This window comes from Ammospiza caudacuta, chromosome 1, assembly GCF_027887145.1.
Source record: "Ammospiza caudacuta isolate bAmmCau1 chromosome 1, bAmmCau1.pri, whole genome shotgun sequence".
NCBI lineage: Eukaryota > Metazoa > Chordata > Aves > Passeriformes > Passerellidae > Ammospiza > Ammospiza caudacuta.
The window spans coordinates 50,307,422-50,328,583 of NC_080593.1; the positions used below are offsets into that span (position 1 = coordinate 50,307,422).

General features: G+C 40.8%; 1 protein-coding gene across 1 annotated transcript; it reads right to left on the reverse strand.

Moving 5' to 3' along the window:
• Window positions 1-7,392: 7,392 nt before the first annotated feature.
• LOC131555800 (spidroin-1-like) lies at window positions 7,393-9,300 on the reverse strand. The gene has a single exon (XM_058802088.1). It carries the CDS (start codon window positions 9,298-9,300, stop codon window positions 7,393-7,395), a length of 1,908 nt encoding a protein of 635 aa, XP_058658071.1.
• Window positions 9,301-21,162: the final 11,862 nt, after the last annotated feature.

The following is a 21,162-nucleotide window of genomic DNA, read 5'->3' on the forward strand; positions in this document are numbered from 1 at the left end:
ACAATTTTAGGAAATGTCACCTGAAAATTGATTTCTATCAATTTCAAATAGGAAAATGATTTTGCTCTTTATTTTTTCCTGACAGCCCTGGCCAAGTCCACTCAGAAATTTTTATTGCAGTTTAAACTGCCTACCAAGAAGTCTCTTGATAGTCTCTGTACTTCGTCTTTCTAATCCAACTTGTTCTTCCAAAGCTAAATTGATATTGCAATTTCCTAATTTATTATGTCATGTCATCTTATTCAGGAACCTACAGCTGCTGAAATCTTAATGCAGTGGTAATGTTATGCCCTGTATAAACTGGTACATCAATTACATTTGCCATTTGGAACATCTCAGCTGAATTGCTTTGAGTGGGCCTAATCAGGGAATAAGACTGTTGTGGTGAGAAAAGGAATTCAAATACAAAAATATAGATGACTGTCAGGGATGCTGATAAAATCATGTTTCAAAATATCTCTGCTCCAGACAATAAAGATTTTGGGCTGTCCTTGAGAAGCGCTTAGTATATAATGGTTTTAACTTAATGTTTCAAATAATTTTCACTATTAGTACTTGGCACTCAGCTGACTTTCAAGTAAAAAAAATTTGCCTCTTTGCATTATTTATTTATTTATTTATTTATTTATTTGCTGTTTTATTTACAGTGCCACCTTTTACTGTGCAGGCAGTTCATGACCATATGCAAACCACTCAATGGTTTATGGCAAAGCATTGCTTCATCAAATCTCATTTAGCAACAGTGTCAACTGAAGCCAGCAAAAGATTTAAATACTGGCAGTACTGTGAGCATGCAGCTTCCCTTTCAGTTTTGAAAATATTGTGCATGAGCCTAATCCTGAATCAAGGTCTCATAATGTTTCCTCTGTGCTGGTTACAGATATTTTCCTGCGAAGGCTTTGGCATGTTGCATATTTGTGCCACACCTGGGAACCAGCCCTCCTCTTGCTGTTTTCACAGCATCTCTCCCCAGAACCTTAGTGTTAGAAAAAGCTGAGGCTTAGAGACACAAGAAAATTAGGATAATCCAGTCCTTAGGAGGCAGATATGGAGTCCCTCCTAAATTTTGTGTGCTAAATGTCGCTGAAAAATTATTGGGTCCCAATGATTTCCCAAGTGTCTGTAAAGTAAACAAAACAAAAATAACTATTATTTCTCCTTTCCTCTTATCTCACCCTTTCCTCTTATCTAAACCCTTAAGTTTAATGTTGACAAACAAAAGAATACATCCTCTATTTTGGAAACCTAAATAACAGCTACTTTCTACACTTCAAGAATCTATTATGGAATATGAAAGCATTTTGTTTTGACAGAATGCACTAGCAAGGAAGGATTAAAATTTTTGAAAGATACTAATGTGTTTTTGTATTAGGGGAAAAATATCAACCAGTATGTTACCCTCAAAACAACAGCTTCATTTAAAAAGTTTTTATTCTAAGGAATCAGTCAAGGCTAATGAGAAAAATTAACATTTGTTGAAGGTCCCTGAGAAGGAGAAAGTTTTGTGATCCTCGAGAATGTACTTTAGTAAAGCCTGGAATGGCATTGGGCAAGCACAAACACACACATTACTGCATATATTCAAGCACAAGTAGTGTTTGTGATGCTACAACACTCAGGAATGACCTAAGGAGGCCTCACTTGGGTTCAGTTTACTTTTGCAGTGATGTAGACTGTTGTACAAGGTTGAGTCAGAGATTCTTATTCTGCTTTTCCTTCCAGACTTTCTTTCCTTGTATTGTAAATATTTTTTTTCCAGATAAGTTACATTAAATGGAATGAGAAATTGAAGTTCCTTGTGAGTTTCAGGGTTGTGATTTCTGCTGCCTTGCAAAAAAAACCAACCAACCAACCAACCAACCAACCAACCAACCAACCAACCAAAAAAAAGCCCCCAAAACTTTGAGATACTGGATATGTTTTAGACTTCTAAACACAAATAATTTTCCTTTATGTGTTTTCATTTCATTTCCCCCCTACCTAGCAAATGCTACCTGACACTCAACTGCTGTAAGGACAACCAGGTTAATTAAATAAATATATTCACCTCATTCTAGGGACAGTTGGACGTTTTCATTAATAGCGGTCCCTGAATCTTCTCAACTTCTGTAGAACAATGTCAGGAATTCTTACACTCTTACAGTTTGAGGAATTTTCCAGCTAAAAATTACTGGAAAAAATAAAAATGTGTCTAAGAAAACAAGGATATTGAGAAACAAGCAAAGTTTTTCTAAGAGATCCATAGAGAACATTTATCTGGTATGGTAACTCATACCAAGCAAACAATCTGGAGACCAGTTCCTACAGAAGCAGGCAAGAATCTCTAATCAATAAAAAGATTTTTTTTCCAAGCCTCAGCTTTTTGTTGTGTTAAAAAAAAAAAGTTATCTTTTGTGCAAGATAATTACCCACATAAATGCCAGATCTGTGTCATACCTGTGATTCTTCTTTGATCACAAAGCCAGATTTATCATCTCTATTTTTAGGTAGTCTCCTTTATTGACTATTATGGGCCAAGTACTTAGCATGATGGAGTATTTACTTCTTCCAAGAAAACCCCATAAACAGCTGGAAATTCAATGCTCCTTACACCATACTAGAACTATTATTAATATTTTGTTGCAGACACGAATATGGTACCACATACTGATCTTTTGGGTTTTGCAGGTATCACAGTAGGTAGAGATTATTGACATTGGCAGCACAGAATTTGCCTGTAAGGATTAACTATAAGAAGCTACAATCTCAGAATAACTAGAGATTGCTAAACATGAGCAGCAGCTGCCGATCTTCTCATTAAAAATGACCAGTCAAGGTTAGCAGCGGGGTGGAACATAGAGAGGTTAGTTTCACTAACAGTAATAATTTCGGTGTACCCACTACCATCGGACCGGCCAGCACGAAGGCTGTACAGAGGTTTATATAAGTCTCTCAAATCCCTGCCCTTCTGCGGTTAGGATGATTCCCACAAATTCCTACAGGCAAAGAGGATGATTCATGGAGAGCACATACTTTGTGTCCTGGGCACCGCTAAGCCGTGTCCCTGTCCCCTCCCCGCATTTCTTTGGCAGTTCAGAGAGCAGAAATAGTTCTTGGCTCGCAACAAATTTGCATGATGGGAAATATAAGCAAATGACCGAGTTGTAAACTCTCCAGTCTGTGCTGCGGGAGCATCGCAGGGCTGGGCGAGTACCGAGACAGAGGTTTGGCTATCGAACTAAAAAGAACCCATGCTGCTTTGAAACTGCTGCCCAGAGACGGATTTTGTGGGGCTCCTTCTGCTTTGGGAGCTCTTCCGCGTGTGGGTTAGGGGAAAAGGCACCCCACGAGCCTGCCGGTGAAATGCAGCAGATGGCAGCAATGCACAAAGGAACCGTGGCCCTCGGCTTATCTCAGCATTACTCTGAGCACACACAGATGTCACCCTCCTCACACCGACAGCCCGGCCCTAGAGCTGCCAAAGGTCTCCATTGCCTGCTCTGGGCTTCAGCTCGCTCCAGGCTATTTGTCAGCAAGTGCTCGAAATCAAGAATCAGACAGGAAGACTCAAAGCTGAATGGCTTTACAAGTTCGAAAGAACATCACTGAGAAGTTGTCATTGGAAATAAATAACCTGTAAAAAAAAGAGCTGCTGATATTAAGACACACCTACACTGGAAAAGAATGTCATCTCAACTTTATTTTAGTAATATTTTTAAAGCACCTGGGCCAGCAATTAAAAGGGTGAAGCAGACAAATTTAATTTTATGGGTTTTAAAAAGCAGAACTTCATGGATTCATGCCTATTTGAAAAAGTACAACTCCTTTCAATGTTGTTAGTTTCAGAATTTCATCACATATTTCCTGCATATAAAATTATAATAATTTTCAGCAAAATAGGGCAAGTCTTACAGAGAACCAGTAAGTATTAATGACATATTTTTTAGCCATATCTGACTAAAAATGAAGGGAGAAAAAGAAATCCTCCTCTTGATGCCACTCAGAACACCTTCAGCAGGGAGGTGTCCAAATGCATTCCCACTTGCAATTTCCATGCTGTCCCTGCCCATTCTGTATTCTGTCAGATTAAGAGCTCTGGGCTCCACCTCACAGCTTGCACTGGAGCAGTTCAAGACTCAGCTTTATGTTACAGACAGGTTTAGAAGAACTAGCTGAATGGTGCTGCATCTGCTTTTCTGCCACTGCTGAAATAATTATCGACCCTGAGATCAGTGATGCTCTGTGTTTAAATGTTGGGCTGAGACAAGGGGGCTGTGGCAACCCTGGTGGTTTGGCTGTGGAGGGGAGAGAGCCAGCATTGCCAGAGGTTGATGAGCTGCAAGGTGGCTTGGACATGAGTTGTCAGGAATCGTGAATTATGGGCCCACGTGTTCTCAGATTTCAGCCACTCTGTGGCTGCCTTTCCAACTGGCTGTGATTTACACTCTGGCAAATCTCACAGCACCACTATGACCTCATTGCACAGGGAGGCATTTGCCTTCAGCACAGTAGTGCCCAACATTCCCCACAGAGGGGTCCCTGTGGACAGCCCCAGAAATCACCCCATCACCTATCTGTCTCCAAAAAAAGCACAAGCATGGCTTTGAAATCAGGATTCAGGAAGGAAAGGGGTTAACTGTACATACTGCAGTTTTCTGACCTCCTGGGCTGCATGATTTTATCTGTGTTAAGGATGGAAACAAACTGTTGTGAGTTGGCAAAGCCCAGGCAGCACCTAATGCAGAGTACTGAAGCTCCCTTGCTTCTCCCCAATGCATCTGACCTTGATTTTAACCAAGAGGTCAAGAAATGAGCTTTAAAAAAAATAGGCAGATGAAATTCACTGTTAATCACAGCTCTCATTAAAAAGCACCCATGAGGAGTTAATTTTCTCACTCTGCCTCTCTTCAGTGTTCCTGTGGCCCAACTGCACGGTTTGCTTTGACTTTCCTCTCTTGGGAATGCCATCAGCTACCACACTTTGAGTAAAGTGCCCTAATACCTAGAACTGAAACCAATTTTGATCACTGTCTTTCTTGAGAAGATTTTTTTTTTTTTTAAGGAACACTGATTCATCTTTCTCTTTTATCAGTGGTCAGGAAAGTTAAGGAATAGAAAACAAATGAACAGTAAATAAATACTTAATTTCTTTTACTTTTTAAAATGACATCCAGAATTTTTGGCTCAGGCAGGCAAATCCACTTCAAAATAGATCAACTAATTAAAATCACTAGATGATAACACTCATCTCCTGCAACCCAGTGGTGACTAAGATAAGCTAATAGGAACTATTCTGCAGGTAAAACTTATGTGTATAGAGCCCATTTTTGTTGGGTCTATCAAAGCTAGAAAGTGCAATACTCACAATTAAGTTTAAGCAAAAATACTTTGATGAAGAGAAGCTGATCTGGAATAGTACTGCAGAATTCAATGCCTTTCAGAAGGGAACCAAGCAGAGCCCATTCCCAGAAACTCCAACACAGAAAAGCATGTGTCATTTCTGTCTGTCTGTCTGGCATCAGCTCAACTCACTGACAGTTCAGCTCATTGGGGAGAGTGGACATTTTCCTTTTCACAATAAAATCAAAGAGTGTTCTTAAAATGAGTCTTACTTCTCATGTATCTACATATTGGTTGCAACTCATCAGAAAAGCAATTTCTGGAACAAACTAGTCAATGAAAATGAAAGTAATTATTTTGTGACTCTAACAATAACCTGGAGACCAGCCTGTTGGCATCCCATCTAATTACTTCATACAGCATCTTTTATTCTTAGGAGGTTATTTGCTTAAAAATTTCACTGTAATGTTATTCACACTTAGAGAGAAGCAAAACTCTAATTTCTGCCACTATTGTGATGGGTGTAAAGTAATACTACTGGCTGTGAAATAAATGAATTGAAATTATGTACAACTCTGTCTTGTTTGGAGCTGTATTCAGAATGAATATCTAAGCATTTATGTAAAATCATCTACAGGCTTCACAGTAACTAAAACAGCAGCTCTTTAGCCTTTACAAGAAAGATGTTACCATATCATGTGTATCAAACAAACACAGAGAAGATATGAAGATTACTCATATAACCTCAGCTATCTTGGATATGTCCTTAACATAAAATTTAATCTTCCCATTTTTCCTAGCCAGCGAGGCACAGAGAGTGTGATCTGCTGCTGCTGGGCAGAATGCTGAGGTACATCTGTGTTAAGAGAAAATGCTCTGCCCATATCTTTGGGATTTTAATTTCTAGTTATGCATGTCACTTAACTTTAGTGTCCTTTTATGGCCTATTTTTTATTTTTATGAGGGGCATTACACTATGTTTTCTCAAAACCCCAAAACAATTCTCTTCAAAGAGGTATCTGAGGCAAATTCATAGTCTAAAGGATCTTAATTTTTTTAAATTAAAAAATTCTTATTTAAGCTTTCTTTCAAATATGGTAGAGCAGAAATGATCTGCCAGTGATAAGCCATACTGCAGAGTAGCTTCTCTGGGTCATTCAGTGTGTAAAAAATAAGGCAGTGCTCAATTTCCTCTGCAGATGAATGCAGAGATATTAGAAAGGATAATTACAAGACATGGTGACTCAAAGAGGGAGAATATATTCTCTTAAATACAGCAAAATGCCAAAGGGCAATAAAAACTCCAAAACCATGAAACAACAAATGTCAAATAAAAAAAAAAAAATAGGATCCTAGAGTATATATTCTTCTTGTATTTAAAATTATTTATTCCTACTCTGCAGGAAGCAGGGAAAGATAATAAAAAACAGGAAACGCATCGGCTTACAAGAGTTTGTTCTGTGGATGTAAAAAGCAAGCATCATATGACATTCTACCTGCTTATTTTATTACCATTTTAACTATTTTACTTCAAATCATGGCATGTATTATTTATACAGGCTTAAACAGAATATTAATTAGAAGTGACGGTTAAGCCTGAATATAAATCAAGATGTTAAGTGAGCGCTCTCAGTGGACATTTATAATTAGCATTTGAATGTATAAGTAGATATTCATTGCGAGCGAAAATGTAGAAAAATCCATAGTTCTGAGTAGGAAGGGCGTTGGGTATTACACGACCATGCAACACCCTGGGATAAACATGGATCCTCTCGGCTCTCACTTTCCCCGAGCCCTCAGCAAGCAGATTTGATTCAACACAACCACGGGGGCTTTCTCTCTGTCAAACAAGGATCTGGCTGGGATTCCCTGGACGCGGGGCGCTGGATGTCCTTTCCACAGGCGCAGCAGTGCCCGCGCCCAGCGGCGTTGGAGCGGCCCGTTCCCATAGCGGCCCGTTCCCATAGCCGCCCGTTCCCATAGCGGCCCGTTCCCATAGCCGCCCGTTCCCATAGCCGCCCGTTCCCATAGCGGCCCGTTCCCATAGCGGCCCGTTCCCATAGCGGCCCGTTCCTATAGCCGCCCGTACCTATAGCGGCCCGTTCCCATAGCCGCCCGTTCCGATAGCTGCCCGTTCCGATAGCGGCCCGTTCCCAGAGCGGCCCGTTCCCATAGCCGCCCGTTCCCATAGCGGCCCGTTCCCATAGCCGCCCGTTCCCATAGCCGCCCGTTCCCATAGCGGCCCGTTCCCATAGCGGCCCGTTCCCATAGCCGCCCGTTCCCATAGCCGCCCTTTCCCATAGCCGCCCGTTCCCATAGCGGCCCGTTCCCATAGCCGCCCGTTCCCATAGCGGCCCGTTCCCATAGCCGCCCGTTCCCATAGCCGCCCTTTCCCATAGCCGCCCGTTCCCATAGCGGCCCGTTCCCATAGCCGCCCGTTCCCATAGCGGCCCGTTCCCATAGCCGCCCGTTCCCATAGCCGCCCGTTCCCATAGCCGCCCGTTCCCATAGCCGCCCTTTCCCATAGCCGCCCGTTCCCATAGCGGTCCGTTCCAATAGCCGCCCGTTCCCATAGCGGCCCGTTCCCATAGCCGCCCTTTCCCATAGCGGCCCGTTCCCATAGCGGCCCGTTCCTATAGCCGCCCGTTCCCATAGCGGCCCGTTCCCATAGCGGCCCGTTCCCATAGCGGCCCGTTCCCATAGCGGCCCGTTCCCATAGCCGCCCGTTCCCATAGCCGCCCGTTCCCATAGCCGCCCGTTCCCATAGCCGCCCTTTCCCATAGCCGCCCGTTCCCATAGCCGCCCGTTCCCATAGCCGCCCTTTCCCATAGCGGCCCGTTCCCATAGCGGCCCGTTCCCATAGCGGCCCGTTCCCATAGCCGCCCGTTCCCATAGCGGCCCGTTCCCATAGCGGCCCGTTCCTATAGCCGCCCGTTCCCATAGCCGCCCTTTCCCATAGCGGCCCGTTCCCATAGCGGCCCGTTCCCATAGCCGCCCGTTCCCATAGCGGCCCGTTCCCATAGCCGCCCGTTCCCATAGCGGCCCGTTCCTATAGCCGCCCGTTCCCATAGCCGCCCGTTCCCATAGCGGCCCGTTCCCATAGCGGCCCGTTCCCATAGCCGCCCTTTCCCATAGCGGCCCGTTCCCATAGCCGCCCGTTCCCATAGCCGCCCGTTCCAATAGCGGCCCGTTCCCATAGCCGCCCTTTCCCATAGCGGCCCGTTCCCATAGCGGCCCGTTCCCATAGCGGCCCGTTCCCATAGCCGCCCGTTCCCATAGCGGCCCGTTCCTATAGCCGCCCGTTCCCATAGCCGCCCTTTCCCATAGCGGCCCGTTCCCATAGCGGCCCGTTCCCATAGCCGCCCGTTCCCATAGCCGCCCGTTCCCATAGCGGCCCGTTCCCATAGCGGCCCGTTCCCATAGCCGCCCGTTCCCATAGCGGCCCGTTCCCATAGCCGCCCGTTCCCATAGCCGCCCGTTCCCATAGCGGCCCGTTCCCATAGCCGCCCTTTCCCATAGCGGCCCGTTCCCATAGCGGCCCGTTCCTATAGCCGCCCGTTCCCATAGCGGCCCGTTCCCATAGCGGCCCGTTCCCATAGCCGCCCGTTCCCATAGCCGCCCGTTCCCATAGCCGCCCTTTCCCATAGCCGCCCGTTCCCATAGCCGCCCGTTCCCATAGCCGCCCTTTCCCATAGCGGCCCGTTCCCATAGCGGCCCGTTCCCATAGCGGCCCGTTCCCATAGCCGCCCGTTCCCATAGCGGCCCGTTCCCATAGCGGCCCGTTCCTATAGCCGCCCGTTCCCATAGCCGCCCTTTCCCATAGCGGCCCGTTCCCATAGCGGCCCGTTCCCATAGCCGCCCGTTCCCATAGCGGCCCGTTCCCATAGCGGCCCGTTCCCATAGCCGCCCGTTCCCATAGCGGCCCGTTCCCATAGCGGCCCGTTCCCATAGCGGCCCGTTCCCATAGCGGCCCGTTCCCATAGCCGCCCTTTCCCATAGCGGCCCGTTCCCATAGCGGCCCGTTCCCGTGGCGCCCAGCTGGCAGCGCCCCGCGGGACGTGCGCGGATCAGCAGCCTGGGCGGAGAGGCCCTGGCCCCGCATGGCCCAGCTGTGATCCCGGCACTTCCTCCGCTTCCCCAAGGCAGGAATGGCAATTTAAATGGTCATTTTAATCGTAGGTGTCAGTAAAGCCCAGCTGGCTCTCCATCAGCTCTGCAGCTCTCTAAGTGCTGACAACTAGTTAAGGGTGTAGCTATGTCAGCAGTACAAGCATGCAAAATTCAGGGAGAGATGAGATACTTCATGTAGTAAAATAACATTTTTTTCCCCCAAATTGTTGAAAACTAATACTTAAAATCTTTTATACTGTCTAAATATCTGAATTATAAATACTATATTCTAAAATGAACATTTTGATTACAAATACAAATGTTTTAACTGCATTTTTTTGAAAGTATTATTTTTTTAAGTAGAAACATGCTTCCCAATCAATGTTTTAACACTGTATTGTTGCCTGCACTAACAGAACTCAATCCAGAAAAAAACACTATTATTAATTTATTCCCCTGTCATTATAACCACTGCATAACTTGCAGTAATTCACTGTATATGTTAAAAATTCTGCTCAGTATAGAAGGAATAGATTATACTATTCTGCTTAATTTTCCTGCATAAACAAGTAACCAAAATTTATATGAAGCCAGTTCAAGCATTTGCATTCTGACATATATCTAAATTTTACTTTCATTTTAAAAAGTTAAAAATAGCAGTAGGAAAAAAATTAAGTACAATGAGCTGTGAATTTTCACCATCATCATTGCTATTATTACTATTACTACTACTACTACTACTATTTTTGCAGAGAATATTTGGCATTTAAAAATCATGTTGGAAAATGAAAATAATTTTTTAGCTCATAGTTCAGCCAATTTTTAAGCTAATTATGTCTGATGTTCTGCCAGCGAAAGCTTACGAGGTGTTTTATAAAAGTCTGCATTTCATCAGTTCTCTTGTAAAAAATTAAAGAGGTGCTAAAACTGTGAATTGATCCAAAACCCAAATATGTCTAGGAAAGTGAAGAAGAAACCCAAAGCCTGTTGACTTGGATCCATCTCCTCTGTTGAGTAGCAATGAAACCATCACCACTGAGAGACAAAAAGGATGTGTAGGCTTTACATTTCTATGAGTGAATTTGAACAGGAGGTAGTAGAAAACTTATTTTGCTGGAACTGATTTTCTTTATGCTTGGTAGATAAGCTGGTGGTTTTCCTAAAGCCCATCAGCACAGATGAATTAGCAGCTAGAGAAAACGAGACCAAAAGCAAAGAGAAAATAATCCAGCAGTGCTGTACCACACAAAGTAATCCCCAAGATGCTGTATTTAGGACAGAAGTCTTCAAGGTATTTTCTAGCTCATCAGGTCTAACAGTAGCTACCACAAGTACAACATCCTGCAATTGATATTTAAACCCCAGCTGACTCCATAATTCTTTCTCCTTTTGCCTATTTACAGGCCACATGACATCTCAATGCCTTCCCCTCCCTGCTTTATGCATAACCCCCTGTTCTCAGGTTTTCACTGATTTACACTCAGATATTTATATTTCCTTCTTCTTTTCCACACTGACTTCCTGACAGTGGTGCAGAGAAAACCCTCCCTTCCTCCTGCTGCTTACTTCTCTCTTTTGTCCTTACCCCTTTTTGGTTGCACCAGGGCAGCTCCATTTCTGGGAAAGCTTTGCATAACATTTAACACTTCGATGTGTTTGAGGAATACCAAAGTCACTTAAAAATGCTGACACATTGAAACTGAAACCCTGGAAATGCCCAGCTACATAATTAATTCTTGAATGTGTATTTGTACTAGACAAAACTTACCTCAGGTGGCTTTCCTTGCACATCTTGCAGCTGAAGTGACATCTCAGCTATCCATGGGCTCACCAAAGTAGGGGTTACTTCATATTTACTTCAGAATAGTCTTATGATTTATTAAATGAATTAATTTACTGCTAAGTAGAGTTTTATTCCATCAGTTAAAGACAGAATTTCTTTAGAATTTATTTGCATTCATACTAAATTAGAAACTAGACTTCTAGTTTACCTACAAACTATAAAAATAGGGCCTATAATAAATGTCCTTTTCTGTTGTATCTTCACTGATATATAGAGGTACACAAAAGCATGGCTTCTGCTAAAAATAACTTCTCTCTAACATTAAGACCCAAGTTTTGTCATTGCTCTCTGATTCCCTTCAAGTATGCAACTTTCCTGTCCTCTCCTGATCAGTTTGGGACTAGCAGAGATCTGGGCAGCTCTCAGCATTGGAGCCCAAAGTCTGGGCATGTGAGTAAGGAACTGGCTGGCTCTTCCAAAAAAAAGGGGTGGAGGCAAACAACCTTGATTCTGTACCTTAGAAAGCAAATCAATTGCTAAATACCTCTTTTATTTTCCAACAAAATCTGACAGTCTACAACTGTTTTAAGTCTGCTGCACAGCAAATGTGTGCTTTGTACTGCAAATAATCTTTACAGTTTATGCACTTTGTATAATGTCAAAGTTGACCAACTGTACTACAAACACCTTCAACCTTTTCTGGTTTATTTTAGGTTTCATTGCATATTTGGAATGTGTATGCAATATATGGTAACAAGTAATAGCAGTTGATCCCTTGTTTCAGACCATGGTGTAATCACATCATTGTGGTCCGGAAGGTCTTGCTAAGCCTGACCTGCAGGGCTCAAGAGCTGATTGTGATAATACTCAGGCAAGAGAGAATGGATTCAGCTAAGCTCAGGTAAGCTTAAGTAAAACACATCAGAAAACAAAATTGGGAAGAAGAAACCAGAAGCCAATTATTAGAAAGGACAATACTTCAATAAAAAAAAAAAAAATCAGTGAAAAGCATCAGTAATTCTAAAACTGTGTCTATTGTCTTCTTTTAGCTGTAGGATTAAATGCTTCATGAGAGCATCACACAAAGTCACAGCTTTTGTTTCTGACCAGACTAGTTTTTTAAATTTCACTTTTAATGGGAGATGCTGTTCCTCTTGACTCTTCCTCCAGTACAAAACAGTGTGTGTGTGTGATTTTCACAGGTGTGATAAGCCTGCCAGGAAAAGGGTCTAACAGTGGAAAAGCTCTTGAAGAGAATAATACATAAAACAAAATTGTCAAATTGTAAATCCTATTTAAAATGTTTTTATTAATAACTTGGAAGATACTACTGGTTGCTATAAAAAAGTTTAAAATTAGTTAATACTTATAAAACAGGTGTAGGTATTAGCACAAACCTCTTATCCAATAAACCCACAAAGCACTTGGATGAAGTGAAATATCATATTCTTACACTATAAAAATTCCTGTGAAATATCAAGGAAGACAAATATTTATATTGGACACATATTGTCTGTCATTTTGCAAAATGTGACATTTCAGCTGGTTGATCTCCTTCAAAAACTGAGGCATTTGGAAACAATCCAGAAAATTATTAGGACTGTTCAATTTACACAACACTATGGCTTAATTGAAGTAAGGCAGATACCAATAATTAAATTAAATTTTGAAAGATGCTGAACTAAACCGCTGTATCTATAACTGTCCCAGTAATAAGGAGGTGCACAGTCCTTTTCAGAGTTTATTTTGGTATCTTTGACTAACAAATATATTGCTTTCCTTTTCTTTAAAAACAGGTTTTGTAATTAGAAACAAGCTGCCCCTTTTATTACAAGATATGCATGCTTCCAAAAAATGTTATTGACCCTAAGGATAGAAAACATGCATTATTTTTGGTTATTTCCAGTGTTAACATTTTGGTCTAATCCATTTTGGATCTCTGGCAGACATTATTTCCTAAATTAGGGCACTAACAGCTTATGAGGTAGGATCACATCTCAGCGCCACATGTGATGCTAAATGAATTTAAAATCAGACTGATTTCATGACAGCATAAACTTGAATTTAACACTTAGACCAGCTCTGCATGAAAACCACAATGGCCATTGCAATTTGAAACACCAACCCAATAAAAACTCTCTCAAGGTTTCAAGTGTGTTGATGGCCTTGGATGAAGAACTTTGCAGTGGAAGGCTCCAGCGCCAGAGCAGAGCATTAAACTTCACAGAACAGTGAACTGATGACTGAGTGAAGGCTGGGGAACTGCTGCTTCACCAAAAATATACTCAGTTCAGCTGTTGCTTTTCTGCAAATAAGATTACAATCTTCAGTGTTTGCAAGCCTTTCTGCAGCCTCTGTCAAAAGATTGCGGCACTAGGAAAAAGAAATCTGTTTATGCGTTTTTTACATATAGAGAGGAAAAAAAATAATAAGGCTAACAAAACAGAATTTTTCTTGAGGTAAATTTTGCAGGGCAGATGTTCTCTGTCCTCCTTGGATTTCCTCATGACAAACAGCTTTTTAATATCACTGAAAACTGGAAAAATATCCTGTAAAACTGCAGACTACTTTCTGCAGGCCTACACTATCTCTATATTGCATATATTACATATGTCTAATATGGCAGATGGTTCATAAAGAAGCCACAACAGGGCCCTCTATAATTTTTCAATTACACACAACCATCTACTTTTACACTCATATTTGATATTGCATGTATATTATTGATTTTGTATGGTACTGGGACTAAATCTGAGCATTTTTCACCCACCAAAGCAGTCTCTGCTGATGATACAATCTAAATTTCACCTACTTAATAACTGGGACTAAATCCTCTTCTGATCCCTCCGTCTGCTGCTCTGTGGATAGCAAGAGTATAGGCTTTAGTTTTCTTTCAATAAATGTGAATTCTAGATGTGAATTCTAGAAGATTAAAAAGATCCTATTTCTGAAATTAAACAGAAAAAAAATTATTGTTGTTGGTAAATTGGTGTATTCCATAGCTTACATGCATTATAAACAGCAATTGACTCCTGTACACACACATTATGTTTTGAAACACACAGGTAATTATAACTTTAGAAACTACAGTGTGATGCATAAATGGAAGATAAAGTGCTCTTGTACAAATTCTGCCATTACTAATCCCATGGGAAATGATAGGGGTTCATAAACATTTTTACTGCCGTTGGTTATGGGCAATGAATACTGAATGGCCAAATAACAGCTACTCAAGGTCTCTCTTGCTTCTGCAAGCTGCATTTTTCTTTACTCAGCACTCACAGCAGACTTACACAAGAAGCTTGGGACTAGATGTTAATTTGAAACATTCACATTCTCAGGGTAGGCTTACTTGCAAATCCAGCTTGAACGTATGACTTTTTCTTCTAAACAGATCAAAAATCTGTGATTCTTGGCAGATTTGATTTCAACTAGGAGACAGAATTGTAAGTAGGTTTTGGGATCAGCAGAGCAATGTTTATCCTAATAAAATTGGGGATTTTTTGTACATGCTATTTCTATTGGTCCTTTCAGTCAAATGGAATATTAATTATCAAATTCAAAATAATAGTAAATAGTAAATGTTCAAATGTTTCCTCCCTTAAAAAAATGAAACCAAACCTGGGACCACACTCCCCCCAGGGGGCACCTTCCCCCCAGTAACTTCTTATAAATTCACAATATACACTGGACTAAACCAGTTGAAATTGTTTGCATATTTACCATTGTAAAATATTGGTGATCAATCATAATATAAATATGCTTCAGAAAGATTGTTAACCAGTTAATTCAGATCTCAAACATTTATTTATACATTATTGTGTATGAAAAGTTGTTCAGATAATAAATTGCCAAATACTGTACATTTTTAAATGAAGAACATGCTAATTAATAAAGATATTTCAACAGTCCTTAGAAGGATATATATTTTGAAGCTACTTCAGCAGAGGTGCTGGAATTCCTCTCTTTGTTAGTAACTTCCTGGATGTTGGTCACTTTGGACTAATGAGTAGAAGATAACTAAAAAACTCAAATCTGACAGCACAGAATTGTTTTCCAATTCATTAACATAGGATGTTAGCAACCACAGAATGAGAATATGAAGCTTCTACAATAATATTAATTTGGTCACAAGGTACATCTGCTATATACTACAGCATACATTAAACAGCAGTAGTATAGCAATTAATGTATTCAGTTAACTTTATTAGAGTTTCATTTTTTTATTAAGCAAAGGCTTAATCACATTTTTATGAACAAGTGAGAGCAATCTACTTGGTTTGATCCAGATGTTACTGTCTTTTTCTCAAAAATTGTGAAGTTTCTGCAGTTTGAGAGGAGCCACAATCTCGAAAAAATATAACAAGGAAAACAAGAGGAGAAAACTGTCTCCATTCAGTGCAGCATTGCTGACATAAGAATATTAACTTTTGCATTTCCTGACTTCCTACATTTTAACTAGGTAACTGTATGTGTGTATGAATGTAGGGCTTTATTTAATTTTGCATGCAATTTCCTAAGTTTGATGTTTTTTTAAATAAGAAGGAAAGCAAATAAAAACACAAAGCCTTCTGTTTGTGCAGTCTAATGAAGCTGATTTGGTGCTTTTGATGTGGTATTCTCTGTGTGCTGGGTAAGGCATAGAGGGATAAGTGTTTCTCAGCTGTGCAGTTTAGAAAAGTCCTCTGAACTGCCAGTGTCCTTTGGATACAGCTTGAATCCAGGATTAATAAAGTTTCTCTTTACCTGCCTTCATTCAGTTTCTCAGGAAAACTGTATATACTATAAATAATTGAGCTGCAGCTCTGAGAACATGCAAAAAAAGCATGAATCTGAAGCTGTTCACACTGGACATTCCCACAGCATTGTACACACGGCTTTTAATGATGCAGCTTCTGTAGCAGTTTCCTTGTCCCTTGAGTCTATACACAGAGAATGGCAGCAAAAGCTGGTGAAATAAATTTGGATACTCATAATATGTGTCAATGAGCAGCTGTCAAATGACAGCAGTTCTTTATTATTGATCCTCTCTGTCTTCACAGTGATGTGAACTTCTTGACCTGTGAGAGGCACTTTGTGAAAGAGGGACTGTGAGAGAGTATGTGATGTGCAAAGCCTACGCATTCAACTTCCACGCTCTGAGGGAGCACGAGGAGAATTCTGAATAGGCTACATGAAGTATGGGCTAGGGAGGTGGAAAAGTGCAGCACTTCCAGATGGTAGTCCATAATCTTTAGTGACCTCATGCACAGAAGTATTCATAAGGTTCTCCTTTTGTGCAGGCAATACTATAAGGCCAAATATAAAATACAGAATTAATCATTCATATTTTGATTTATTTTTGTCTATTAGTCTAGTTTAGGAAACAGAGTGCAATCTGATAGCTTATCACCAGAGGAGGAGGAGGTAACGTGCTGAAGAGGCCCCACTGCATAATACATTACCAGAAAGAGAGAAGCAAAATGCCATGTTTACTGATGTGTCCTGTCATATAGCAGGAAAGCATCAGAGACAGAAAGCAGTTGTAAGGAGTTCCCTATGACAAGTCACAGAAACTGCTGAAGGAGAAGGTTTGAAGATGTAAAAGCTATCCAGCTGGCTTTAGACATTGCTGAATGAGAGAAATGGCCAGCATTTTATCTCTATGCTGACTCATGGATATTGGCAAATGCTTTGTGGGAGTGACTGCAGTGATGGAAGCAGAATAACTGGCAGCACTGCCATGGTGGTATTGACACTGCTGTGGCAAGCTACTGATGCCTGGGTGGAGACCCTGGGTTTGAAAATACATCATCTAGATGGCTCCAGTATCCAAGAGTTGCGTCACTGAAGAAAATCAGAATAATCAGCAGATGGAACAGGCTGCTAAGATCAAAGCACCTCAGGTACATCTGGTTTGGCAACATAAGTGTGAATTATTTTTAGCTCAGTGGGCCCATGACACCTTGGGCCATAGAGAAGGGATGTCACCCACAGATGGCTCATGACCGAGGGGTGGTCACAACTTATCCATGGACACTCTCACAAAGGTTATCCATGAATGTGAAACATGAGCTGCAATCAAGCAGGACAAGCTGTTTGGAGGACGGTGTGTGCAGCGTAACCGTGGCAGATTGGTGTAACACACTCCCACCAACCCTCCAGGGCCAGGGCTGTGTGCTTACAGTGGTGGAAGCAGCCACTGGATGGCCAGACACAGATCCTGTGTCCCAAGTCGGTGTCCAGGACACTGCCCTGGGCCTTGAAAAGCAAGGCTTATGGTGGCATGATACTCCAGAAAAAAGAGAGACAATGGGACTCATTTCTGAAAGAACTTCATGGGCATCAGGGCTAAAGAGCATGGCATGGAGTGGATGTAACGCATTGTCTATAATGCACCAGCCTCCAAGGAAATCTACTGACACACTGGAATGTTAAAGATGAAACATGGCAATGGATGGTGGGGCCTTTAAACATAGGGAGCCACTGATCACTGCTGGGAGATGTGCTGGACATCAACCAAGAGGGGCTGAGCAACTATGCTGAGCATCATTTGTTTCTCTTGGGTTTTATTCCCTACTGTCTCTCTCTCTCTATCCTTTTCATTACTATATTATTATTACATCATCATCATCATAATCACCATTATTATCAGCTTTATTTAAATTCTTTAATTGCTATTGACCCACGGGGTTAATATTTTCTTTCCAATTCTCCTCCCTACCCCACCAGAGAGGCAGGAGAGAGTGAGTGAGTGAGTGAGTGAGTGAGTGAGTGAGTGAGTGGCTGGGTGGTATTTAGCTGCTGGCTGAGGTTAAACCATGACATAACTTCATGTAGCAAATGCTCTTCAGTTAACCTCCATGATCCATGGTAGATGTCAAGCCATGGCCCCAATGCAACCTTTTGGAGATCTGCAAGAATTACATGCAGACAAAGCATTTGCTTGCTCAGTGGTGTAACATTGCCCTTTCTTATCTGAAAAGTTGATCCAGCTGTGGGCAAGGTTTCTGACTCCACATGTTTGGCCATCCAAAATAAATATGGCATGAATTAACTCCTACTTATCTTCCAATACTGTATTTCAATATTGCATTCAGATCATCCAATATGGAATGTGCTTTGAAAATAATTTAAATGTTTCACAAGTAAGTTTCCACTCTAACAATCATATCCGGAGATCTAAAGCCTCCTTTTCTCTTGGCATGAAAAGCACTTTATTAACATTCATTAATCCCATCCTTATTTTGAAAATGTGAGAATTAGCACATGCAAATGTATTTGCAAAAAACCACAAAGTAAACTAAAGGAAGAGTAAATCACATCTGTTCCCTGGACCATCTACTCCTCACACCTCAAGTTCCCAGCAGTTAATCATAAACTGAGGAACTAGACTGAAATAACCTATAAACCCTGTTCTTTGAAACACAGTGCATTTCATAGAAATGTTGTTCAGCCTTCTCTATTCAGTAGCACTGTTTGGAATTGTTAGAGGGAGACTCAGAATCAATTTTCAGTTCTTAATAAAGTGGCTGCTAACAGTGGCCTTAGATAGGAGTACATGTTTTGATTGAAGAAGAATTTTAAAACATTTTAACCATCAGTTTAAAGTATAGACTGATATTTCACTGTTTTCTATAAAACAGTATTGCCATTTAAAACTTTTTCAATAATTTAAACCTTTGTTTGTTCCTGAGTTTGATCACTTTTATCATGAGACCTGAATGAAATTCTACCCTAGTTTTACCACTGCCTGGATAACTAGGACATACTTATGTGACTTCCATCAGAGCATAAGTCACAAAGTTTTACCTTTGGCACTGGGCTTGAACACACATCAGTGACAATTTTGCTTGTAAAATCAGATAGCTTTTCAGCTAGGAAAACCCAGAAGAATCCTAAAACTATTACTCTCTGTAAAGCTAGCCATGTAGTCTAAGGCATTCATTTCAAAACCAAATACACTTGGAAAAGATGGCAGCATATGCAGAACATCAGCATTTTGCTAAATCACTTTGTTTGCCAAATCATGTCCTTCTCTGGAGGACTGCCATCCAAACCTGGAGGATGCAAAAAGCAAAGGATTCATGCTTTTTAAAGAATGGCAAAATGTTGTCAGATCATAAGATATATGAAAAAATACTACCAGCTGCTCAGTTCACTGAAACATTCTGAGAGAGTGTAGTGCAGATGAGAGGGCAGAAATTGGCTTAAGATCAGGAAATATCTTGTACTGGAACAACCAGCCAACATGCAAGAAAGAGCCTACAAAAACTGTAGGATTAATTATGTAATATACATATGTTTCCTATAAACTTGACTTTCAAATTCAGAATAATTTACAATAATTAAAAGCATTCTCCAACTCAGGTCAAGACATCAGAGTTGTTGAAATATTGGTAACAACTGGTGCCTGGTATATTTTCTTTGACCTTTTCTGCTACTGGAATTTACATTTTTTCTTTTTTTAATTTTTTTTTTTTTTTTTACAAAAATGGAAGGATAGGCAAGTCTTCAGGAAGAACAAAAAAAAGTTAGGGGAAAAACCACTAAGTTTTTCAAAATTCTACACCATTTCTTTATATCTCCACATCACACCTATAATTTGATTGAATTTTAGCATAGTGTTGACTCCTATTCTCTTAATTGCATGCAGCTATTGAATGAAAAGTGACAACAGAACATGATTTATATATGACATAAGAGAACAAGGTTTTATTCTGCTTCTGTTTCTGCTATTTGAAGGAATAAGCTTTTAGGGTGCCAAAATTATTGCTAGCCTTGTTAACTACTTTGGAAGCAAAATAGTTGACATAAGGATAGCCAAATCTGTTCTTTTATGAAAGTGTAATAAGACAGAAAATCATTTCATTGTCAGATAATGCTTCAGTTTATACGACACAATTAGATTTGCAATAAACTACAAACAGATTTGATAATGTCACTTCCAACAATAATCCTGGAAGAAGCAATAGTGTAGCATTCAGCTCCCTGACACCAACGAGCTGGAAGCAACCTGCCAGGGAGCAGCTGATTACCCCATCCGGAGTTACATGTATGAAACTGAAAACAGACTTTGACAGGCTATGGATCATATTTTTTTTAATTTGTCTCCCAAGTACATAACAAGTTTAGCTCTTGTCTACATGCATTAATATTCCAAACACTCGGCTCATTAGTCTAATCAAGGGATGGGAAGACCACACAAATGTATGGATTGTTCAGCAAGCCTGACCCGCTCATTCACACACATGTAATAGCCCTGCCATTCACTCATGCATAGAAAGGATCACAAAGCAAACAATGCCGTGCTCACTCATTCACTTAATTAGTTAGTCACTGTTTCACTCACTTGGTTGACTCAGTCCTTCTTAGTTACAGCCTTAGAATCTCATCTCACTTTCCCAGTGAGTAATGCCAATTAAAATTCACTTAAGGCCCACATAGATTGAGAAAATCAGAATTACACCCTCAGTCTGACAGATACTAAACTTCATGAAGCAATCCTTCAGTGTGACTTGGAGTATTTTAAGATCTTCAGCAGAAATTTAGTGCAGCACAGGCCTTGCTTAGTCTTCTCCTTTTCTCATCTTTAACTCTCTTGCTTTGAAAGCAAAAGATGGGTTTCTGCCCTCAGTATTATTTAAGCACTATTGAGAGCAAAATCTGACTTTTAAAATGTAAATTATAGACAAGGTTTCAACACTTATGTAGTTGTCAGCCATCTATCCTTCAAAAAACATTTCCCAACATCAGTCTGCATAGACACTCAGCTATTTCAGAATTTTCTTGGCTAAGGTCCAGTTCCTTTAATTTCTCTTAATTGTATGTTTCATACTCATCATGAAGGCTTCAGAGAGGAAAGTGATATGTAACATTTCTAAATTGTTAAACCAATGACCTTTTTTGTTCTATGATACAAGATGGATACAAATTCAAATTGGTCATTCTTTTCATTAGATATCTACCCA